General features: G+C 45.6%; 1 protein-coding gene across 1 annotated transcript in view; it reads left to right on the top strand.

Annotated features, from left to right (window-relative positions):
• Positions 1-12,581, top strand: part of ggt6 (gamma-glutamyltransferase 6) — a 64,150-nt gene extending 51,569 nt beyond the window's left edge. The window contains exons 3-4 of the mRNA XM_080189522.1: positions 4,440-4,553; positions 11,080-12,581. Coding sequence (XP_080045648.1) covers positions 4,440-4,553; positions 11,080-12,332 — 1,367 coding nt within the window. The 3' untranslated portion in view covers positions 12,333-12,581. The remainder of the gene's footprint in view (positions 1-4,439; positions 4,554-11,079) is intronic.
• Positions 12,582-24,967: the final 12,386 nt, after the last annotated feature.

Below are 24,967 nucleotides of genomic sequence, written 5' to 3' on the forward strand. Positions count from 1 at the left end.
AACCTGGGTCCCTGGCACTATGAGGCAGCAGTGTTAACCACTGTACCACCGAGCCACATTAGCCTGGGCCTCTGGATTACTAGCCCAGTGATATTAGTTCCCCTCCCCACTTAAGTAATTGGGTTTGATGTTGGGAGTTTGCTGTTTTGGCGGAGGGATGTCAGCCTTGTGAGTGAGTTCCCTATTTGTGCGTTGAAAGTTAGTAAGAAGCTGGATGTTTTCCTGGCTGTGACTGATCTCACTGCACCCAGAAGTTCAGTGAGCATTGGGAAGTGTGTTTCCTGGTCGCTGTGCTCTCCCAGCACTTTGTTTGATCACCTTCGCAGGGCTGGTCAGGAGGTTCACAGGCAATTCTTCTCCTTAAAAATAAGCTAGAATTGTCATGCTCTCCCAGGAGATTCTGTAGCTGGTAGTGGCTGGGATGGATAAGGAGCTCAGGTGTGCCATGACCAAATGGGACAGGCTTGATGGACAAGGCGATCTCTTTCTCCAGTCATTTTTATACCTGAGTGGATAAATCTCACTATTACATAGTCTATAAGGTTGCAAAGGCAGAACAAAATTCACAGGGAGTGCATGGACCCAGGAAACACAATCCAAAGATATGTGCGGGTTAGGTTGACTGGCCATGGTAAGTCCCCCTTAGTGTCAGGGGGATTAACAAGGAAATATGTGGGCCTTTGGGGATAGGGGCTGGGTGGATTGTGGTCGGTACAGACTCGATGGGCTGAATAGCCTCCTTCTGCACAGGAGGGATCCTATAATTCAATGAAATGAGGTGGGCAAGGCAAAGATGATCTTAAGAGTGTTGCAGGCAGGAGTTAAGAGTATATTTTGGATGAAGGTCCTAGCATGGATGATAGAGTTAACCTGCTCAGATAGGAAAGGTGAAGACCACCCTTGCATTGGAGGCAGTTCAGAGAATGTTCACTAGGCTGGTTCTTGGGATGCAGTGGTTGTCTTTATGAGGAAAGGTTGAGCAGGTTGGGTTTGTACCCATTGGAGTTTCGAAGAACGAGAGATGATCTTCTTGAAACATGATTCTGATGCCTCCCTTTGTGAGGAGTCTAGAACTCGGGGACCCAGTTTCAAAATCAAGGCTCTCTCGTTTTAGACTGAGTTGAGGAGGAATTTCTGCTCTGAGGGTTGTTACTGTTTGGAATTCTCTTCTTCCAAGAGCACTGGAGACTGGATCATGGAATACATTCAGGGCTGAGTTAGACAGATTTTTGATGGATAAGGGAGTCGAGGGTGGTATGGTGTCACAGTGGTTAACACTGCTGCCTGTCAGTGCCAGGGTTCAATTCCTGACTTGGGTGACTGTGTGGCATTTGCATGTTCTTCACCGTCCAAAGAACATAGAACACTACAGCACAAACAGGCCCTTCGGCCCACGAGTTGCGCCGATCACATCAACACCTATCTATAACCCCCAATCCCATAAAACCCCATATACTCATCCACAAGTCTTTTAAAAGACCCCAGCGAGTTCGCCTCCACCACCACTGACGGCAGCCGATTCCATTCACTCACCACCCTCTGAGTGAAAAACTTACCCCTAACATCACTTCTGTACTTTCCTCCCCTCACCTTAAACCTGTGTCCTCTCGTAGCGACCATTTCAACCCGGGGAAATAGTCTCTGAGAATCCACCCTATATCCACCCTATATATGCAGGTTAGGTGGATTGGCCATGTTAAATTGCCCCTTAATGTCCAAAGATGTGTAGGTTAGGTTGATTAGCCATGGTAAATGCGCAGGGTTATGGGGTGGGAGAGTAGGCCTGGGTAAGATGCTCTGTCATAGAGTTGGCAAAGACTCCATAAGCCAAATGGCCTACTTCAGCACTGTAGGAATTCTATGGTTCTATGATGGGGGACAAGCAGAAAAGTGGAGTTAAAGTTACAATAAATTACTATGATTTTAATGAATGGTGGAGCAGGTTCGAGGGGATGAATGGCCTCACTCCTGATCCTATTTCTTCTTGACTGGAGGAATTAGAAAGCAAAGATGAAGAGCTCAGAATCAGCCAGGGGAGGTGGAGGGGAAACCTGTTGGAATAGCCCTGGACTGCTGAAGAGGGAGGCTGGTGAGGAATACAATCAAATCTCACCAGCGATCAGAAAGAAAGAAGGGTTTGCATTTATATGGCCCCTTTTACAATCTCAGTAAGTCCTCAAAACATTTTACTAATCTGGCAGATGCTGGCTGAGGGCTAAATATTGTCTTGCACACCAACATTAGAACTTCCCTGATCATCTTCGAAATAATCCACTGGAGATTTTAATATTCACCTGAAGTGCAGGCAGTTCAATATCTCATCCAACAGCTGGGTGGCACCTCTAACACTGCACAGTTTCCTCAGTGTCACACTGGAAGTCTCAGTTTAGGATGAGTGAGTGTTACACATGAAGTAAAAAGAAAGTGAATAATCGCAGTCATCTGTGAGGTGTGATTTCCTGGAAAAGCCCTCGAGGGAAAGTCCTAGAAAATATTCATACCTTCTTAAAAGTTAAGGAACACTCTCAGAGATTGTATTTTTGAGAAACCGAGGTCAGAGCCCATAATACCGGCTTGAAGAAAATAATTGGGAGACGGAGCCAGAGGAAATAACAGTCTTGTGGTGCAAAGCTTGACTTCTTAATAAGCTTGCTATTCTTAAAAACGTGATGAATGAGGCTGTGGAAATATCCTAAAATGATGAGATAGCTAATGAGTTGGGACGTGAAAGTCTGCTTGGGGTCCACTAGCATTCTCACTTATCACTAATGGGGTGGCAAAGTGGTTAGCACTGCTGCCTCGCAATGCCAGGGACCCAGGTTTGATTCCAGCCTCGGGTCACTCACTGTCGCATTCTCCCCTTGTCTGCGTGGGTTTCCTCTGGGTGCTCTGGTTTCCTCCCACAGTCCAAAGGTGTGCAGATTAGGTGGCTTGGCCATGCTAAATTGACCCTTGCTGTCAGGTGGACCAGAATCATAATATCAGTACAGAAGGAGGCATTTTGGCCCATTGAGTCTCTACTGACCACAATCCTGTAACCCCACATTATATCCTACTAATCCCCCTGTCAAGCATGGCCAATCCACCTAACCCACACATCTTTGGAGTGTGGGAGGAAACCGGAGCACCCAGAGGAAACCCATGCAGACATGGGGAGAAAGTGCAAACTCCACACAGAGAATGACCAAGGCCGATTTGAACCTGGGTACCTGGTGCTGTGAGGCAGCAGTGCTAACCCTGGAGTACTGTGTGCAGTTTTGGGCGCCGCACCTGCGCAAGGATATTTTGGCCCTGGAGGGAGTGCAGAGGAGGTTTACTAGGCTGATACCGGAGTTGAGGGGATTGAGCTATGAGGAGAGGCTGAATAAACTAGGCTTGTACTCGTTAGAGTTTAGAAGAATGAGGGGAGATCTCATTGAGACGTATAAGATGATGAATGGGATGGATAGGATAGAGGTGGAGAGACTCTTCCCGCTCAAAAAAGACAGTAGGACTAGGGGGCACAGCCTCAAGATAAAGGGGAGGCGGTTTAGAACGGAGTTGAGGAGGAACTTCTTCACTCAAAGGGTGGTGAATCTCTGGAATTCTCTGCCCGTTGAAGTGGTGGAGGCTGCCTCGCTAAATATTTTTAAGAAGCGGGTTGATGGGTTCTTGATAAGAGAGGGGATTAAGGGTTATGGGGAGAGGGCGGGAAAGTGGAACTGAGCCACAACAGATCAGCCATGATCTTATTGAATGGCGGGGCAGGCTCGAAGGGCTAGATGGCCTACTCCTGCTCCTATTTCTTATGTTCTTATGTAACCACTGTGCCACTTTTGCAGCTGTCCATAAGGGAATCAGTTAGATACTGCACGGTGACCAGTCCAGTGAGGGAAGTCCAAACACAATTCCCCATAGCTTCCCAGCTCTCGAGGCAAGGCAAAGTGAAATCAATGTTAAGATCAGTGATGTATCCAACTTTATGGAATTGCTTTAAATCTGACAGTCCCATGGGCACCTGGATTCACACAGAGCATCTGTCCTACATCTGGATTCAAAAACCCACAAGGACTAATGGCATTGTGTGAGTCTGTCCATTGGGTTCCAGCTACTCTCATTCACAAGCTCTTACACCTCCTAGGAGTTCCTAACCATGGAGTAATCCTGTAAGCTTCATCACATGACTTGTCTTCAAACTCCCCACCAAATTAAACCTTTCTCCAGTAATTTCACACACATTAACACTGGGTTGGTCTGCAGCAGAATCTGGGAGAATAATCTTTATTTCCTGGAGATTCCAATAATATGATCTATTGATTAGTTTGTAGTTATTATCACACACTCTCCTCTTTACTGTCTCGTTTAGCTCATAAGTTCTGTCAGTGTGATTATTGTTGGAATGCTCAGGCAAGTACATGATATTAATTTATTGTAAACTGTTTCTTTCCTGTACCATGAAGAGATTTGCTCCAGCTTTGCGAAAGAGGTCCTGACTGAAGGAGGAACTGCGGTAGATGCTGGAGTTGTAGCAATGCTCTGCTTGGGAGTGGTGCATCCACACAGCACTGGCATAGGTATGTGAGGCTAAAGGACGAACCAATAATCGGCATTCTGGAACTTTTGTCAGGAAGCGAGGAGTTGGGTGGGGATGGGGTGGATGCCAAATGTGTTAATTGTCTGTAGTTTGAATTCAGAGTGACTGGGAAACCCAGTGACTTGAGAAAGTCTATCCAATGAGTAGTGTCTGTACTGGCCAAGAAGGTTCAGTTGGATGCGGCTAGCTGACCTCATCTGAGGGACAGTTAGGACTGTTAAAGCTGGCCTTGGAGCCCCTCAATTCAAGGACCAGAGGACAATGGGGAAATAGCAAAGAAAAGGAGTTGAGACCAGCTTAGATCAGCCATGATTGTATTTAATGGCAGGGCAGGCTTGAAGGACCTGGTGGCCTACTCCAGCTTCTATTTCTTGTACATATCACAAACACAAGGGGAAAGCAGTTCCCCTCGAAACCCCAGTTGAATTTATTAGGGAGTACATTATATTCACGGCCCCTAGTTTTAGTTTCCTTTAGAGACATATGTTATCAAACCCTTTTCCGTGTCGAATCCATGGTTCGGGTGCATTGGCCACGCTAAATTCTCCCTCAGTGTACCCGACCAGGCGCTGAAGTGCGGTGACTGGGGGATTTCACAAAGTAAATTCAGCAGAGTTCACGTTCTCAGTCACTGCGCAGAGGCCCACCATGCGGGCAGTAATGGAACGGGATCTGGCTGTGATTGGCTCCGGGGGTTGCATTTCCTGCCTACACTCCCATGGATATCAGTCAGGAAAGTCAGAGCACATGGGGGAATGTTACCGGAAGCAAAGGTCAGCAGGTGTTTTGTAACTGCATGGCTGTCACTAGCAGTGTTCTGCAGGGCTCTGATCCCTTATTTTTAGATTCCCTACCTTATTAATTAAATATAGTAATTAAATAGAGTAATTAAATATAGGGAGAACTTTAAGAGGTTTGCATAAATTGGGTATCCCAGTGAAGAAAGGGAGAGAAAATTGGTGAGTAAAAGGGTGAAGAGAGAAAAGATGTTTTGGAATCATAGAACCCTACAGTGCAGAATGAGGCCATTCGGCCCATCGAGTCTGCACTGACCGCAATCCCACCCAGGCCCTATTCCCGTAACACCACAAATTTACCCTGCTAATCCCCCCGACACCTAGGGTCAATTTATCATGGCCAATCAACCTGACCCGCACAACGTTGGAGTGTGGGAGGAAACCGGAGCACCCGAAGGAAACCCACACAGACATGGAGAGAACGTGCAAACACCACACAGACAGTGACCCTAGGCCGGAATTGAACCTGGGTCCTTGGCTCTGTAAGGCAGCAGTGTTAGCCACTGTGCCAATTATCTGTAGAATTTGCTTGTTCAGGTTTCCTGGAATTCTGTGCTGATTTATGAGTAAGTCTCACTCAGAAGCTGGAATCTAGACATTTGCAGCAACTGTGTATTTATTGATGTCGTAGCAGTTGTGAAGCAGTGACTTTCATGGTCAGTATAATCTGTTACAATACACCATAAATCCACATTTAACTTGGGTTACCTCGAAAAGAGACAACTGAAGGATGACCTGGCAGAGGCATAGTAATTTACAACACAGAAAGAGGCCATTTGGCCCACCAAATACATGCTGGCTCCCTATAGAGCAATCCGATTGATTCTCCCGTTCTATCCCTGTAGTTCTGTAAGTTTATTTCCTTGAAGTGCACACTCAGTATCCTTTTGAGATCACTGATTCCTCTTCCAGCACCAGCAAATTTCAGTTCTGTCTAAAAAAAGTTCTCCCTCACATTTCCCCTGCATCTCTTGCCCAAGAGCTTAAATCTTTGTCCTTGTACCATCAGCTAATGGGACAATTTTTCCTTATTTTCCTTATCTAACACCTGACACTTCTATCAAATCTCCCCTAAATCTCCTTTTGTTAGTTATTTGTTATGTCACAAGTAGGCTTACATTAACACTGCAATGAAGTTACTGTGAAAATTCCCTAGTTGCCACACTCCAGCGGCTGTTAGGGTACACTGAGGGAGAATTTATCATGGCCAGTGCACCTAACCATGGATGTGACATGGATCTTTAAGATTATAAAAAGGGTTTGATAATGATTTTCGGAGGCTATTTCCCAGGGTTGAAATGGTCGCTACGAGAGGACACAGGTTTACGGTGCTGGGGAGCAGGTACAGAGGGGATGTCAGGGGTAAGTTTTTCACTCAGAGGGTGGGAGTGAGTGGAATCGGCTGCTGTCGGTGGTGGGAGAGGCAAACTCACTGGGGTCTTTTAAGAGACTTCTGGATGAGTGCATGGGATTTAATAGGATTGAGAGTTGTAGATGGGCCTGGTGGGTATGGATATGATCAGCACAACTTGTGGGCCGAAGGGCCTGTTTGTGCCGTAGTGTTCTATGTTCTATGTATGTTTCCAATTTATGGGAGACTAAAACTAGGGACTATGAATATAATGTATTCCCTAATAAATTCAGTTGGGGTTTGAGGGAAACTTCTTTCCTCTGTGTTTGTAATATACACAAGAGCACACAATAAGCAGAAGCAGGAGTAGAACACCAGCTCCTTCAAGCCTGCCCCTCCATTCAGAACAATCATGGCTGATGTGTGCTGGTCTCAGTTCCTCTCCTGAGCCATTTCCCCATAACAATCTATTCCTCGATCTATCAAATATTTATACACCTCCATTTTAAATATTTCTAATGATTCAGCCTCCACCGCCCCTTGGGGCAGAGAATTCCAGAGATTAAAATGACTGGCCCTTTTATCTTGTAGCAATGTTCCCTTGTTCAAGACGCTCCCACTAATGAAAGCATCTCACTTTCTACCCTGTCAGGCCCCCTCAGGATCTTGTGTGTTTGAATAAGGTCACCCCTCACTCTTCTAAACGCCAAGGAATACAGACCCACAGTATTTAGTCTCTCTTGATTTTTCTGCCGGTTTTACTGTTAACAGTGTCCATTAAATTTGTCTTTCATTCCCAGAGGCTCCAGCGCATCCAGGGAATTGGCCTAAGTGCAATTTTCCCGTCTGATCTGGGAAGTAGGACTACAACTAGGCACGATGAATGTAATGCACTCCTGAATAAATTTAATTGGGTTTTGAGGGGGAACTTCTTTCCTCTGTGTTTGTAATGTACACAAGAACACACAAGGATCGGAAGCAGGAGTAGACCGCCAGCTCCTTCAAGCCTGCCCCTCCATTCAGTGCAATCATGGCTGATTTGTGCTGGCCTCAGTTCCTTTGGGCAGACATTCACCACGTGCAACTGTTCCTTTCTCTGCATATCTTGCAAGTAAAAATTGCAACAATACATCAGCACTTATTAATCTGCAGGGATGAGACCAGGAAGAGAAGAGGTGGAAAGCAATGCGAACAGAGCCTTTGGGTTCAAACCCAAGGCTTAAAAATTAAATAGAGTTTACAGCAGATCATTTGACCCAACACAAGTCACTCCTCACTCCTCCACAGCCCCACTCTACCACCCTCTCATTCCAGGAATTAGCCTGACAAATCACCTTTGGTCTGTCCCCAGTGTTGCAATATTCTTTTTGAGGATGTCAGTCTTGCCACTGCACGCAGCGGTTGAGGTCAGTAACATTGAAGTATGTTAAACACACCAGAGGGAAAGGAAAGGGAGGATTACGTTGATGGGGTGGGGCTGAAGAGGAGTGGGAGGCGATTTGTGTTGTGCTGTAAACTCTATTTAATTTTTAAGCCTTGGGTTTGGACCCAAAGGCCCTGTTCGCATTGCTTTCCACCTCTTCTCTTCCTGGTCTCATCCCTGCAGAGTAATAAGTGCTGATGTATTGTCGTAATTTTTACTCGCAAGATACACAGAGAAAGAAACAGTTGCACGTGGTGAATGTCTGCCCAAAGGTTGTAGCCCTACTTCCCAGGAAAATTGCACTTAGGCCAACTCCCTGGAAACGCTGGAACCTCTGGGAGTGAAAGGTGAACTTAATGGACACTGCTGTGAGCAAAACTGGCAGAAAAATCGTAGAGTCCCTGCAGTGCAGACGGAGGCCATTCGGCCCATCGAGTCTGCACCGACAACAATCCCACCCAGGCTCTATTCCCGTAACCCCACATACTTACCCTACTAATCCCCCTGACGCTTAGGTCAATATAGCATGGCCAATCAACCGAACCAGCGCATTTTTGCACTGTAGAGGAAACCCATGCAGGGAGAACTTGCAAACTCCACAGAGACAATGAACCAAGGCCAGAATCGAACCCGAGTCCCTGGCGCTGTGAGGCAGCAGCAGTAACCACTGTGCCACCGTACTGCCCGCACTCTGTCACCGTGTCACCCCGGGCATTGGAATTTTAAAAATTAATTTCCTTCTAGCACCTTCATTTATGAATTGCAAAAAATATTGGAAATATGTTAAAGGCTGTTTGACTGGGGGCAGGACAGTTGGAAGTAGGAGGGTATGTGATGAAATCTCCAGAAGTATCTAAAACCTCTTCTGAGTTGATTTGATTTATTATTGTCACAAGTATTGGGATACAATGAAAAGTATTGTTTCTTGCGTACTATACTGACAAAGCATATCATACATAGAGAAGGAAAGGAGAGAGTGTAGAATGTATTGTTACAGTCATAGCTAGGGTGTAGAGAAAGATCAACTTAATATAAGGTAAGTCCATTCAAAAGTCTGACAGCAGCACATATAGTCCACAGCACCACGAGAGCATAGAGAATTTACAACCTAGAAAGAGGCCTTTTGGCCCACTGTGCTGGTGTCCGAAATGTGCGTCCTGCTGAACGTTTGTGACACTCAGTTGCACACTTGTACTTTGGGTTGGGAGGCTTTGTGTTCAAACCCCACTCCAGCACGTAACCTCGGTTAGCCCTCACTAAGGGATCACTGCTTTGTTCAGGATTAAGAATTAGACCAGTTCAGATAGATGTTACCGTATTTAATTGGAAGAAAATGGAATTCTCTTGGTTTCCTCATCAACATTTAATGTCGACCTTTAAGAGTTGAGGGGAAAAAAACACTTGTAGCTTTAGAGAACTTTATTGTACAAATTAAAATGTCTGTGCTGAGTAAACAGTTTGAGTGAAGGGGCAGCTGTTGTGTTGGCTGATATGGCATTCGTTATCCATTAGCAGTGTCCCCATGAACGAAATCGAAATGGTTAAGTATTGTATCTCTTAGAGTTAACCAACCAGCAATGCAGTGTACATAACCCTCGGATATATCCCCTCTCAGTACTGCCGTGATGTTTTCCTTAATCAAAAGTGCAATTCCCCCTTCTCTCTTACCTCCTGTTCTATCTTTCCTATAGCATCTGTACCCTGGAACATTGAGCTGCCAATCCTGTCCCCCCCTTAGCCATGTTTCAGTAATTGCTATAATATCCCAGTCCCATTTACCCATCCATGCCCTGAGCTCATCTGCCTTGCCTGTCAGGCCTCTTGCATTGAAACAAATGCAGTTTAATCTGGACTTCCCCTGCTCTCTGTCTTGTTTTTGCCTGATCTGTCTGGTACTAGGATGACTGACACTGCCTTTACTATTTAGTGTGCTCTCTTTAACTTCTATGCTGACCTTCTCCTCTGTCTCCCTACTGCTTTGGGTCCCACTCCCCTGCCAAACTAGTTTAAACCCTCCCAAGTGGCTCCAGCAAATCTCCCCACCAGGATGTTAATCTCCCTCCAGTTCAGGCTCTTGCAGTTCTCTAATGTCACCACTTAGGACAAATAGGAATGGGCAATAACTACAATTGCCTACATCATGGGAAGGAAGGCATTCACACCAAAGAAGCCAGATTGAAATTCTCTGCTAAAGAAAGATCTTTTTAGAACGCTGTCTACAGATTGATTCCGTAATACAACGTGCAGTCTACACCTCCCTTCATCCTTGGCCCATAGTAGGTCTGTTAGAACCGTAGAACACTACAGCTCAGAAACAGGCCTTTTGGCCCTTCTTGTCTGTGCCGAACCATTTTTCTGCCTAGTCCCACTGACCTGCACCTGGACCATATCCCTCCACACCCCTCTCATCCATGTACCTGTCCAAGTTTTTCTTAAATGTTAAAAGTGAGCCTGTATTTACCACTTTATCCGGCAGCTCATTCCATACTCACACCACTCTGTGTGAAAAAGCCCCTCCCCCCAATATTCCCTTTAAACTTTTCCCCCTTCACCCTTAACCCATGTTGTTCCAGGACAGATGAAATGAAGGACAAGGGAAGCTCAGCTGATCCACTAAGTCTGCCTCACATCATGGTGATTGGAGTGTCATACCGAAACACTGAATTACAGATGCCCACCACCCTCTGGGTGAAAAGGTTTTTTCCCCTTACCCCCTCTAAACCTCCCATCAATCACCCCTGGTAACTGACTCTTCGGTGAGGGGAAACCGGAGCTTGTACTGACCGTATACAGGAAGTGTAGACCACACGTGGAATGGGACATGAGCTCATGATTTCCTGACTCGGGGCAGGAACTTTACCCAGTGTAATTGTCAGTGCTCTGGGTGACTTTGGGGCACGTGGTCAGTTTATGACTTTTTATATTTTTGGTGCAGGTGGCGTTATCTCAGCTGTGTTTTACAACAAGACCTCAGGAACAACAAAGGCTCTAAGTACCTTTCCTGTGGAGTTTCTGAACCTGAGCTACGGTGTCCCGTCAACCCTTCAGGGCCTTCGCCTATTGCATCGTGAGTATGGCAGCCTGGGCTGGGCTGAACTGCTCCAACAGCCCATGAAGCTGGCGAGAAATGGCTTCTTCGTCGATCACCTCCTGGCCAGAGCCCTGAGAGAGGCAGCAGCACACGGGATCGACCTGTGCCCACTCCTCTGCGACCGGGCCCAGCAGCTGAAAGGAATGGGTGCCAATGCCACTAACAGGAAGTTGGCCGATGTCCTGGAGCAAGTCGGTGCGGAGATGGAGGAAGCCTCCTTTCCAGGATCCCTTGCTTGGAAACTCGCGGGAGACACACCGGAGATAGGCCGGTCAGCATTTGTGGAGGCCGTCACCAAACAGCGAGCCACGCTGGGTGAGCCTTTGATGACCAAGTTGGACCATTTCTCCCTTCACGTCGCACCACCTCCTGCCTCTGGGGATGTCCTGACCCAGATGGTCAAACGGGCCACACAGCTTGGCCTCTCTCCGGCCAGTGTCTCCAGCGCTGAAAATGCATCCACCGTTTACCGGAATATTCTGAACGAGGCCCAGCAGGTCTACCGGAGCCTGCCAGCTTTCCTGGGGCAGAAACAAAACAAGAGTCAACCTTCCATGGAGACAGCCATGGCTGGCAGCCAGGTCACAGTAATTGACGCTTCTGGCAATGTTCTGGTGATGGTCGGCTCCCTCAACAGCTCATTCGGGGCAAAGGTTCTCTCTCCTTCCACAGGCATTTTCCTGAGTGATTTCACCGAGAGGACAGCCTCTGGAGTTCTTCACTGGGCCAGCCCGGCAGTGCTGAGAGATACAGCCGGGGATGATCTGGTGGCCATCGCTGGTACAGGGGGAACCTCTGCTCCCTTCACTGTCGCCCAAGTAGTTTTGAACAAGGTTTACTTCGAGAGGTCGGTGAAGGAGGCCGTCTCTGGCCCCCACTTTTACCTGAAGCTCGGAGAGGGAGGATCCCTGCACAAGCTCGTCTCTGGACTGCAGAGAGATTCAGAGATTTATACACTGCTGTTGCGGGCAGAGCCGGAGCTGGAACTGGTCAGTGGTGCAGCCGGAGGTGTGACTGTCACTGCGGTCGAATCCCACCTGGGCCACAAAAGTGCCTTTGGACATCCGCAAACGTATTCTTACGCTGATGGTTATTAACACAGCGGGAGGTTGGTTGTTCTGCTCAGAATGAGTGCACAGAGCCTGCTCCCCTGCCCCCCTCCATCCAGTGTTTCTTAAATGAGTTTGGGAACTTTTACTTCTGTTGCTCTCCCTGAAATCCATTCCTGGGGTGTCAGCCATTCCTCAGCGGGTAACCCCTCTCACCCCTGAGCTGTGGTTTCATGTCCCACCCCAGAGAGTTGAGCACACGATGTAGACTCTCATTAGAATATCATTCCAATAGTGGGGGGTTGTTGGAGGTGGGGGGTGGGTAGTAAATATGCGACATACAGGAGGGGAAGAGGTTTCCCTGGTGCATGCCCAACATTTACCCCTTAATCGGTCCCTAAAGTAGGCTATCTGGCAGTTATCCCTGCTGCCTGTGGGATCCTGCTGTGCACAAAGTGGCTGCTGCACTTCCTACATCGCAACAGTGACTCTGCTTCTGAAACGTTTCATTGATTGTAAAGCATTTTGGGATGTCCCACAGTTATGAAAGGTGCTTCAGAAATGTAGATCCGTCTTTTAATTTATGTGTCATTCCCTCTTGGGGGGTGGTGGGGGGGAAACAAATTTACTTGGATGGAATGTACTGATGTTGTTAACTGTGATGACCTGGGAAACACGTGCAGTAGTTCTGCATTAATGAAATATGAATGTCTTTTAATAAAGATGAAAAGCACATGCTGGGAATGTGAAATAACAGCACGCGGGCAATGCAGGGCTATCATCAATTTGGACCCAGACATATAATGACAGGGGACTGGGTGTTTATCTATTGCTCGAATGGGTTGTGATGATTTGGTGCATTATGTTAAGCTGGGAGGTGTGCCATTTGAAGATGTATCCATCAAGCCTTGATCTGGCCATCTGGGAAGATCAGATTGCACCGGGGCCATGCTGGACTTTTAAATGTGCCGGTATTGAATTTTCCCTGGAGCAGGGGATTGAACTCCATTGATTGGGGATCCTTTCAAATCACATCTCTTCTGGTGAACTGCAGAGAAGGGATTTCATTGAAGTGTCTATGGAGGTGCTTCGGTCAAAGTTTTCTCTGGGAAGCTCTTTGGCAGATGAGGTTGCATCAGAGTTTGTGTTGTACGAGAGTTCTGAATGTGATGGTGCGGAATACTAATTGATTTGTGTTGTGTGCATTGCAGCTTTATTGAACAAGAGCCCAGAGAGCTGCTTTTCGCATTTAATGGCATTGAATGATGCCATTGGCCTAGAACACTATATAACATCTGCGATTAATCACTTCAGCAAAGGGCTGAATCTCCTTGTCGAAACAATTATAATCACACTTCTGCCTGTCCTTTTACATTTTGAAAGGATTGATTTTTGAAGATCAGCAGGCATTGTCTTCTCGGAGCGCTATGCTTGGAGCCAGATACTCATTTCATTTTGAGCGTTATTGACAGAGTATCTCAGCTGTGGCTCAGTTGGTACCAGTCTCGCCTCTGAGTCAGGAATACTCCAGAGACCTGAGCACAAAATAAAGGCTGACACTTCCAGTGCAGCTCTCTGTGAATGAAATGTTGAACCCAAGCCCCATCTGCTCCTTTGGATGATTAAAAAAAATCCCACAGCAAGAGTTGGGGAGTTCTCCCTAATGTCACAACGAACATTTATTTAATTAGTGTTACTTTGATGAAACAGATTATCTTCGTTTATCTCATTGCTCTCAGTTGGAACTTGTGTGCAAAATAGTTGTTGACTATCTAACGTTACAACACTGACTACACTTCAGAAAGCGCTTCATTGGTTTTGGGGTGCCCTAAGATCATAAATGGTGCAGTGTGAATATATTTACCTCATCCCCCCAAGTAAGTGCATCAGTGAAAAAGACTAACCACCTTCAGCCAGATGTGCCAAGTGGATGATCCATCTCAGGCTCCTCCTGGAGTCCCCAGCATCGCATTCAATCCACTCCACGTGATACCAAGCGATAAAATTTATTTATTAGTTACAAGTAAGGCTTACATTAACACTGCAATCAAGTTAGTGTGAAAATGCCCTAGTTGCTGCACCCCGGCGCCTCTTCGGGTCAATGCACCTAACTAGCATGTATTTCAGACTGGAGGAAACCCACACAGACGTGGGGAGAACGTGCAAACTCCACACAGACTGTGACCCAAGCTGGGAATCAAATCTGGATCCCTGGCGCTGTGGGGTAGCAATGCTAACTATTTCGCTGCCACTCTCAACTGGTTGGAGCCATACCTGGTACAAAGGAAAAGTTGGAGGTCAGTAATCTCCGTTCCAGGATATCACTGCAGGAGTTCCTCAGTCTAGTATCCTAAGCCCAAGCATCTTCAGCTGCTTCCTCAATGATCTTCCTTCCATCATAAGGTCAAAAGCAGGAATGTTCTCTTATTGCCCAATGTGCAGCACCATTCATGACTCTAGAGTTACTGAAGCAGTTTGTGCCCATATGCAACAAGACCTGGACAACACTCAGACTTGGTCAAGTGAGTTGCAAGTGATTTTCACGCCACACAATTGCCAGGCAATGACCATGAATCTCCATGGACGTTCAATGGCATTACCATCACTGAATCCCCCACTATCAACATTTGGGGGATTGCCATTGACTAGAAACTGAACTGGATTAGAACATAAGAACATAAGAAATAGGAGCAGGGGTAGGTCATCTAGCCCTTCGAGCCTGCCCCGCCATTCAATAAGATCATGGCTGATCTGTCGTGGCTCAGTTCCACATTCCCGCCCTCTCCCCATAACCCTTAATCCCCTCTCTCATCAAAAACCCATCAACCCGTGTCTTAAAAATATTTAGCGAGGCAGCCTCCACCACTTCAACAGGCAGAGAATTCCAGAGATTCACCACCCTTTGAGTGAAGAAGTTCCTCCTCAACTCCGTTCTAAACCGCCCCCCCTTTATCTTGAGGCTGTGCCCCCTAGTCCTACTGTCCTTTCTAAGCGGGAAGAGTCTCTCCACCTCTATCCTATCCATCCCATTCATCATCTTATACGTCTCAATGAGATCTCCCCTCGTTCTTCTAAACTCTAACGAGTACAAGCCTAGTTTATTCAGCCTCTCCTCATAGCTCAACCCCCTCAACTCCGGCATCAGCCTAGTGAACTTCCTCTGCACTCCCTCCAAGGCCAAAATACCCTTGCGTAAGTGCGGTGACCAAAACTGCACACAGTACTCCAGCTGCGGCCTCACCAGTGCCCTATACAGCTGCAGCAAGACCTCCCTACTTTTATATTCAATCCCCCTCGCTATGAAGGCCAGCATCCCATTCGCCTTCCTGACCACCTGCTGCACCTGCAGGCTGGGTTTTTGCGACTCATGCACAAGGACCCCGAGGTTCCTCTGCACCGTCGCCTGCTGCAGTGTTTCTTAGCCATGTAAATACTCTGGCTACAAGAACAGGTCAGAGGCTCGGAATAGTGCAGTGAGTAACTCACCTCCTGACTCCCAAATCCTGTCCACCATCTACAAAGCACAGGTCAGGAGTTTGATGGAATATTTTCCACTACCCTAGATGAGTGAAATTCCAAAAACCATCCAGAAGCTCAATACCATCCAGGGCAAAAGCAGCTTGATTGCCACACCTTTCACAAACATTCACTCCCTGCACAGTGGCACTGTGGTTAGCAGGGCTGCCTCATAGCCTAGGGGACCTGGGTTTGATTCCCGGCTTGAGTCACTGTCTGTGCTGAGTTTGCACACTCTCCCCATTTCTGCGTAGGTTTCCTCCGGGTGCTCTGGTTGCCTTCCATGGTCTGAAAGACGTGCTGATTAGGTGGTTTGGCCATGTTAAATTCTCCCTCAGCGTATCCAAACAGGTGCCAGAGTGTGGTGACTAGGGGATTTTTCATTAACTTCATTGCAGTGTTAATGTAAGCCTACTTGTGACACTAATAAACAAACTTAAAATTTTTCCTGATGAAAAATGGCAGATGTGTGTACCATTCTCAAGACGCACTGCAACAACTCACCAAGATTCCTTTAAAGGCACCTTCCAATTCGACAACCACTTGTCTGGAAAGACAAAGGCAACAAACACCTGGGAACACCACCACCTCAAGGTTCCCATTCAAGTCACTCAGCATCCTGACTTGGAAATATATCCCGGTTCCTTTGCAGTTGCTGGGTCAAAATCCTGGAATACCCTCCCTAACAGCACTGTGGGTGTACCTACACCACATGGACTGCAGCGGTTCAAGAAGGCAGCTCACCACCACCTTCTCCAGGGAAATTAAGAATAGGCAATAAATGCTGGACTAGTCAGCAATGCCTGCATCTCATGAATTAATTTTAAAAATATTGTGTTATCATTTTTTCCCCAGAAGATCTTTTATGATGAGATTACTAATTAGCCCTGCCTCATTACACACACAAGATCTAAAATAGATTTGTCCCGCGTTGGTTCCATAACATTTTATTTTTGAAAATTGTCATAGATGTATAAAAGATGTGATAAGATGTGGGCCGCACGGTGGCACAGTGGTTAGCGCTGCTGCTTCACAGCTCCAGGGGCCTGGGTTTGATTCCCGGCTCGGGTCACTGCCTGTGTGGAGTTTGCACATTCTCCTCGTGTCTATGTGGGTTTCCTCCCACAGTCCAAAGATGTGCGGGTTAGGTTGATTGGCCATACTAAAATTGCCCCTTAGCGTCCTAAGATGTGTAGGTTAGAGGGATTAGTGGGTAAATGCGTAGGGATATGGGGATAGGGCCTGGGTGGGATTGTGGTTGGTGCAGACTCGATGGGCCGAAGGGCCTCTTTCGGCACTGTAGTGTTCTATGTTCTATAGCAGGACACTTAGAAAATATCATTGGAAATAGACCAAATCAACATGAATTTATGAAAGGGAAATAATGTATGTCTAACCTACTGGAGTTTTGTGAGGATGTAACTAACAAAATAGATAGAAGAGAACCAGTATATATGATGTATTTGGATTTTTAGGAACCTTTTCACAAACCTTCCCCACAAGACAGAAAACAGAGAGCGGGAATAAATGGGTCCCCTTTGAATTTGGAGATGGTGACTACTGGAGCTCCATAGGAATTAGTGCTTGGACGCTGGTTATTCACTGTATACATCCACTGATTTGGAACCAAATGTAATATTTCCAAGTTTGCTAATGACACAAAACCAGGTGGGAATGTGGGGGTGAGGAAGATGTTAAGAGGCTTCAAGGCAATTTGGACAAGTTGAGTGAGGGGCAAATACAAAGCAGGTGCAGTATAAAGTGGATAAATGTGAAGCTAATAGTTCAGTTCGAAAATACAGAATGGCAGAACCTGTTAACTTGTGGAATTCCTTACAGTAGAAGGCCATAGAGGCCAGGTCTCGGAATATATTTAAGAAGAAAATAATTTTCTAGACTCTTAAGGAATATGGGGATAGAACCAGAATATGGCATTGAAATCGAGGATCAGCCATGATCATGAATAGCAGAGCAGTCTTGAAGGGCCAAATGGTCTATTCATCGTCCTATTTTCTATGTTTATGTTTCCACAAACACTTTTGAAACTCACCTCCCAGGCAACTTTTGTCAATTTGACTTGTCCGGTCTATAGGAAGGTTTCACCATGATTCCCACATTGATTTTATTACAATCCCTCATTATTTCTCACTTAATCTTCTGTCGAATTGTTTAACTACAGCTAGAAGGCCTATAAACTACTCCAGGCCAATGAGTTACTCCCATCAATGTTTTCTGATCTCTGTTAATCATAATCCCCACCCATTCTGATTCTATTTCCAGATCTACTGACCCAAAACCTTTATATTATGAAGTCAGATTTAGACCCCATGAATTTACTATTTTGGCATTAATATGAGGATATGATGTTTCACTCCTGACACGATTCTGCTGCCGCACTGGGAAGCATTTATCAAAACAAATTTTATTTCCTAACGCAGTTGAACAATACTTAAACAAGACAAGATACCATACTTAACTGCCACCCTTTCACTGAGTTCCAGTTCAAGCAATATTCCTGTTATAGACTTAAACCCCCTCTTTAAACTTAGCAAAAATGCAAGCATATATCATATATCACATTGCTTATATCAGGCTAACACTGAGAGCTTTCAGAACACCTCTGAAAAGACAGATAGAGAGGCACATGTTTCTTCTAGAAGGCCAAACAGCAACTGCTTGTGTTTTAAAATGAAACTGAAAGTGTTTCTTCCCTACAAGCTTAGCTCCTCCCATTAAGCACATGACTGTTCCTGTCAAACAACTTAATCAAAACTCTGCACTGAAACTTCCACAGGAGACCCAAGTAAACACAAGTGCATTAGCCCAATTTAAAACAAACATTCCAGGTCTAAAATAAGTGCTTATTCTCTGCTCCTAGCACCAATTTAAAAGTTTGGCTAGACAAATCACCTTGCAAAACACATTCTAAACATACCCCTTACAAGAAGTATGATATACATATGTTTCTTAAGATGACATTGTGATAACACTGTGTCTTTATGTTATCAGGGCTTCCCCTTCCTTTCCATTCTCTCTCTTTGAAATGTTATGTATCCTAGAATAAGTATTTTTCAGTCTTGGTCACCTTGTAACCGTGTCATCTATTTATGAATGCCTTGTTCATTTAGGTAAAGATTTTTTTTTACCAGTATTCTGTGCAAGAACATTATTTGCTGATGGTAAGTCTTCACTATCCACTGTATTTCCCACAAAATATATAGGACAAAGAAATGACCATCGTGCCGGTACCAAAGAAAAGCCAGGCAGTGTGCCTTAATGACTATTGTTTGGTGGCCCTGACATCCATCATTAAAGTGCTTCAAAAGGTTAGTCATGGCACAAATCAATTCTGGCCTCCTGGACTACCTGAATCCACTACAGTTTGGTCACTGCCGCAACAGGTCCACAGCAGACGCCGTCTCCCTGGCCCTACTCTCAAGTCTGGAACAAGGATAACAAAGACACCTATGTCAGATTCCTATTTATTGCTGAGCTTCAACACCATTATTCCTACAAAACACATCTCAAAACTCCATGGTCTGGAGCTCGGCTCCTCCCCCTGGACTGGGTCCTGATCTTCCTAACCACAGACCGCAATCAGTAAGGATAGGCAACAAGACCTGTTCCAAGATTATTTTCAACACTGGTGCCCTACAACGCTGTGTTCTCAGTCCCCTACTATACTCCTTATACACTCATGACTGTGTGGCCAAATTCTCCTCCAATTCAATTTTCAAATTTGCTGATGACACCACCGTAGTGGGTTGGATCTCAAACAATGATGACACAGTACAGGAATGAGATAGAGAATCTGGTGAACTGGTGCGGCAACAATAACCTCTCCCTCAATGTCAACAGAGGGAAGGAGATTGTATTCAGGAAGCATAAAGGAGAACATGCCTCTTTTTACATCAATGGGGATGAATAGAAAGGGCCGAAGCCTCAGGTTTTTAGGTGTCCAGGTCACCAATGACCTAGCCTGGTCCCTCCATGCTGCGCTATGTTTAAGAAAGCCCACCAACGCTTTTACTTTCTCAGAAGACTAAGGAAATTTGGCATGTCAGCGACTTTTACAGATGCACCATAGAAAGCATTCTTTCTGGTTGTATCACAGCTTGGTATGGGCTCCTGCTCTGCCGAAGGCTGCAAGGAACTACAAAAGGTCATGAATGTAGCCCAATCCAGCCTCCCATCCCATCGGCAAAGCAGCCAACTTAATTAAGGACCTCATGCACTCCAGACATTCTTTCTTCCATCTTCTTCCGTCGGGAAAAAGACACAAGTCTCAGGACATGTACCAGCTGACTCAAGGACAGCTTCTTCCCTGCTGCTTCCGACTTTTGAATGGACCTACCTTAGAAACATAGAAAAACTACAGCACAAACAAGCCCTTTGGCCCACAAATTGCACCGAACATGTCCCTACCTACTAGGCATACCTATAACCCTCTATCTTACTAAATCCCATGTACTTATCCAAAAGTCTCTTAAAAGACTCTATCGAATCTGCCTCCACCACCACCACCAGCAGCCCATTCCACGCCCCCACCACTCTCTGAGTGAAAAACTTATCCCTGACATCTCCTCTGTACCTACTCCCCAGCACCTTAAACCAGTGTCCTCTGGTGGCAACCATTTCAGCCCTGGGAAAAAGCCTCCAAGAATCCACTCAATCAATATCTCTCATCATCTTATACACCTCTATCAGGTCACCCCTCATCCTTCATCTCTCCAAGAAAAGACCAAGCTCTCTCAGCCTAGCCTCATAAGGCATGCCACCCAATCCAGGCAACATCCTTGTAAGTCTCCTCTGTACCCTTTCAATGGCTTCCACATCCTTCCTGTAATGAGGCAACTAGAACTGAGCACAGTTCTCCAAGTGGGGTCTAACCAGGGTCCTGTATAGCTGCAACATTATCTCCCGACTCCTAAACTTAATTCCTCGATTGATGAATGCCAGTTCACCATACGCCTTCTTAACCACAGCTTCAACCTGTGCAGTTGCTTTGAGTGTCCTATGAACTCGGACCCCAAGATCCTCCTGATCTTCCACACTGCCAAGAGTCCTACCATTAATATATTCTGCCATCCTATTTGACTCGCCAAAATGAACCACTTCACATTTATCTGGATTGAAGTCCATCTGCCACTTCTCCGCCCAGTCTTGTATCCTATCAATGTCTCGCTGCAATTTCTGACATCCCTCCACACTATCCACAATACCTCCAACCTTTGTGTCATCAGCAAACTTACCAGCCCATCCCTCCACTCCCTCATCCAGGTCATTTATAAAAATCACAAAGAGCAAGGGTCCCAGAACAGATCCCTGGGCACTCCACTGGTGACTTCCATGCAGAAAAAGACTCATCTATAACCACTCTTTGCCTTCTGTGTGCAAGCCAGTTCTGAATCCACAGAGCAATTTCCACTTGGATCCTGTGCCCCCTCACTTTCTCAATAAGCCTTGTTTGGGGCACCTTACCAAACACCTTGCTGAAGTCCATATAAACTACATCTACTGCTCTTCTTTCATCAATGTATTTAGATACATCCTCAAAAAATTCAATCAGACTCGTCAGGCATGATCTGCCTTTGACAAAGCCATGCTGACTATTCTTGATCAAACTATACCTCTCCAAAAGTTCATAAATCCTGTCTCTCAGGATCTTCTCCATCAATTTACCAACCACTGAGGTTAGACTCACCGGTCTATAATTTCCTGGGCTATCTCTTCTCCCTTTCTTGAATAAAGGAACAATATCCGCAATCGTCTTTTCATGACCCCCTTCCCTTTCCTACCTACATCAGTGGTGCCAATATGTACCACGACCTCTGGCTCCTCTCCCTCCCACTCCAGGATATCCTGGATGCGATCAGAAACATCCCTTACATTAAATTGATCTTTCTGTACATTCTAACTATGACTGTAACACTACATTCTGCACTCTCTTGTTTCCTTCTCTATGAACGGTATGTTTTGTCTGCATTGTGCGCAAGAAACAATACTTTTCACTGTATCCCAATACATGTGACAATAACAAATCAACTCAAATATATCCCTCTATTCCCTCCCTATTCATGTATTCATCCAGATGTCTCTTAAACGTTGCTAATGTTCCTGCTTCCATTACCTCCTCCTCTGGCAGTGCATTCTAGGCACCTACAATTTTCCGCATGAAAAATTTCCTCTACACATCTCCCTTAAACTTTCCCCCTCACCTTGAATCCTTTCCCTCTTGTAATTGACACTTCCACCCTGGGAAAAAGCCTCTGACTATCCACCCTGTCTATGCCTCAAACTTTTGTGGACCTTTACCATGTCCCCCCTCAGCCTCTGCAGTGAAAACAATCCTAGTTTATTCAACCTCTCCTCCTACATCCTCAAGATCAGACAACATCCTGGTGAACCTTCTGTACAGTCTCTCCAAAGCTTCCAAATCCTGATAGTGTGGTGAGCAAATCTGCACACAATACTCCAAATGTGGCCTAACCAAGGTTTTATATAGCTACAACATGATTTCCCAACACTTGTACTCAATGCCCTGGCCGGTGAAGACAAGCATGTCATATACCTTCTTAATCACCTTGGCCACCTGTGTTGCCACTTTTAGGGAACTCAGCAACTCCACCAATCTTTGTGTCATCCGCAAACTTACTAACTAGACCTCACGTTTTCCTCCAGATCATTTATATATGCTACAAACAACAGAGGTCCCAGCACTGATGCCTGCAGAACACCACTGGCTACAGAGCTCCATTCTGAAAAACACTCTTCACTCTGCCTTCTAGAACCAAGCCAGTTCTGTATCCATCTAGCCAGCCCACTCTGAATTCCATGTGATTTCAGTTTTCAGTTCCAATACAATGAGCAGAACTGTCTGCAGTGTTCCAGCTGCAATCTAACTCCGTTTTTACCCTGTTCCAGCTTAACTTCTGCTCTTATATTCTGGGCTTTGTTTAATAAAGGATAATATCCCATAAGCCTTCTAGAGCACCTTATCTACCTATTCTGTTATTTACTATGATCTATGAAAATGCACTCTGTTCCCCAACACTTTTCAGTAATCTACAATTTATTGTGTTTATCCTTGCCTCCTCTGCACTGATGTTTCTAGATTGAATTTACTTTGCCACTTTTTTGGGCACCTGGTCTTACCCTGTAGTCCTAAACCTTGTTATCAACCCCATGTCTAATTTTTATATCATCTATAAACTTCTGAAATGTCACCTGACCGTATGTATATATATCAATGGGTGAGACTATGAAAAGCAAGGATCCCTGTACCCAGGTCTATGAAATCAGGCTGGAATTAGCCTTCCAGTTGCAAAAAATGCTCACCAATTGTCATCCTTTGCTTCCTGCCACTGAAGAAAGTTTGGATGCAACTTGTCTAAGGATCCCATGATCTCCTACTTTTATGACCTGCCTTGTTTGTGAAACTTTGTCAAAAGCCTTGCTTAAAGTCCACATGGACTACATCAACTGCAAAGGAAGATTTTAGAACAAAAGTACAAAGAAAATTACAGCACAGGAACAGGCCCTTCGGCCCCTCCGAGCCTGCACCAACCACGCTGCCCGACTTAACTAAAACCCCCTACCCTTCCACGGACCATATCCCTCTATTCCCATCCAATTCATGTATTTGTCAAGACACCCCTTAAAACTCACTATTGTATCCACTTCCACCACCTCCCCCAGCAACGAGTTCCAGGCACCCACCACCCTCTGTGTAAAAAATCTGCCCCGTACATCTCCTTTAAACCTTGCCCCTCGCATGTTAAGCCAATGCCGCCTAGTAATTGACTCTTCCATCGAGAGAAAACGCTTCTGACTATCCACTCTGTCCACAACCCTCACAATTTTGTAGACTTCTATCAGGTCTCCCCTCAACCTCCGTCATTCCAGTGAGGATAAACTTTGTAGGGTAAAGGGAGAAGGCAGGAGAGGGGCACTCGAACAGTTGCTCGTTCATAGTGGGCTGAATGTCCTCCTGCGTGGTAACTGTTCTGACAGTCTGAACTGTGCTCAAATCATCAAGTCCCCTTGGACAATTGCCTATGGCCTTTCCTTCACAAATCTACATCAATCAATCAGCAGAAGAAGTGTAAGAGCTGGTGAATTTAAAAGCTAAATCATATATGCAGCAACGGAGGGAAGGAATTCTGGATTAAAAACAAAAAAAATAAATTTCTAACATCAATTTTTAATTTCGTGTTTTTAAAATCTCCACATTTGTAACAGTGAATATTCAGTGTGACAGAGATTTGACTGGGAGTAATTAACAATCATCATGTGTTAAAGTGGCACTTAGCTTGCAATGGACAGGACTTAAAACCATTTGTACATAAATAATACTGAACACTGTTCACTTCACCATTATTTTGATGGTAAACTACAGGCCATTGTGTTCAATATGCAACATTTATAAAGGCTGTATTGAAGCTATGTTAAATAATTTAACGCTCCGTCTATCGTCTCCCAACTTTTACACTCGACCGAAGCTGAGCAGAGTAAGAACCTCAACTCTCAGTCACTCACTGTAATAAGTTAAAAATTAATAAAAGGAAACACTTCCTGGAAATGCGAAATGCTGCAAGTACACCGTCTATCAGCATGAAGAAAGAGTAAAGAGTGGTGAGCGATGCTGTCTCCCGCTGCTTGGCTTTTCTCAGTTTCAGGCTGATTTGACTATTATTAAAATTACCTCCTTGTCTTCTCATTTTAAATTGAAAGGGAAGCTAGAAAAGTAAATGAGGGGGAAAGGTATGGAAGGTGATGAGATGAAGTAAGGTTGGAGGAGACTCAGACGGAGTCTTAGCCTTTGGCAGTCTCTCGGGCAAGGGGAGGATTTTGCTTCCACTCCAGGGAGATGGGTTCTGCGGTGGTTAGATAGTCCAAACCTGGAGTGGCAGACCCTGCCACGTGTGGGGTGGGTAGTGTTGGGTGAGGTGGGTGGGTGAGAGATTCTGCACTCTGCTCTTTGCTCTAGTCTCTCCACTCAGGGTGATGGGTGCCGTCACAAACCCTTCTCCAGTTTGTGTGTTCCAGGGCAGACGATTCCCACGTGCCAGTGGGATGTTGCACTGATTTAGTTGGGCTTTCAGAATGTCCTTATAGCGTTTCGTAGAATCTCTACAGTGCAGAAGGAGGCCATTCGGCCCATCAAG

This window comes from Carcharhinus amblyrhynchos, chromosome 5 (genome assembly GCF_965287045.1).
Source record: "Carcharhinus amblyrhynchos chromosome 5, sCarAmb.v2.hapA, whole genome shotgun sequence".
Classification (NCBI taxonomy): Eukaryota; Metazoa; Chordata; class Chondrichthyes; order Carcharhiniformes; family Carcharhinidae; genus Carcharhinus; species Carcharhinus amblyrhynchos.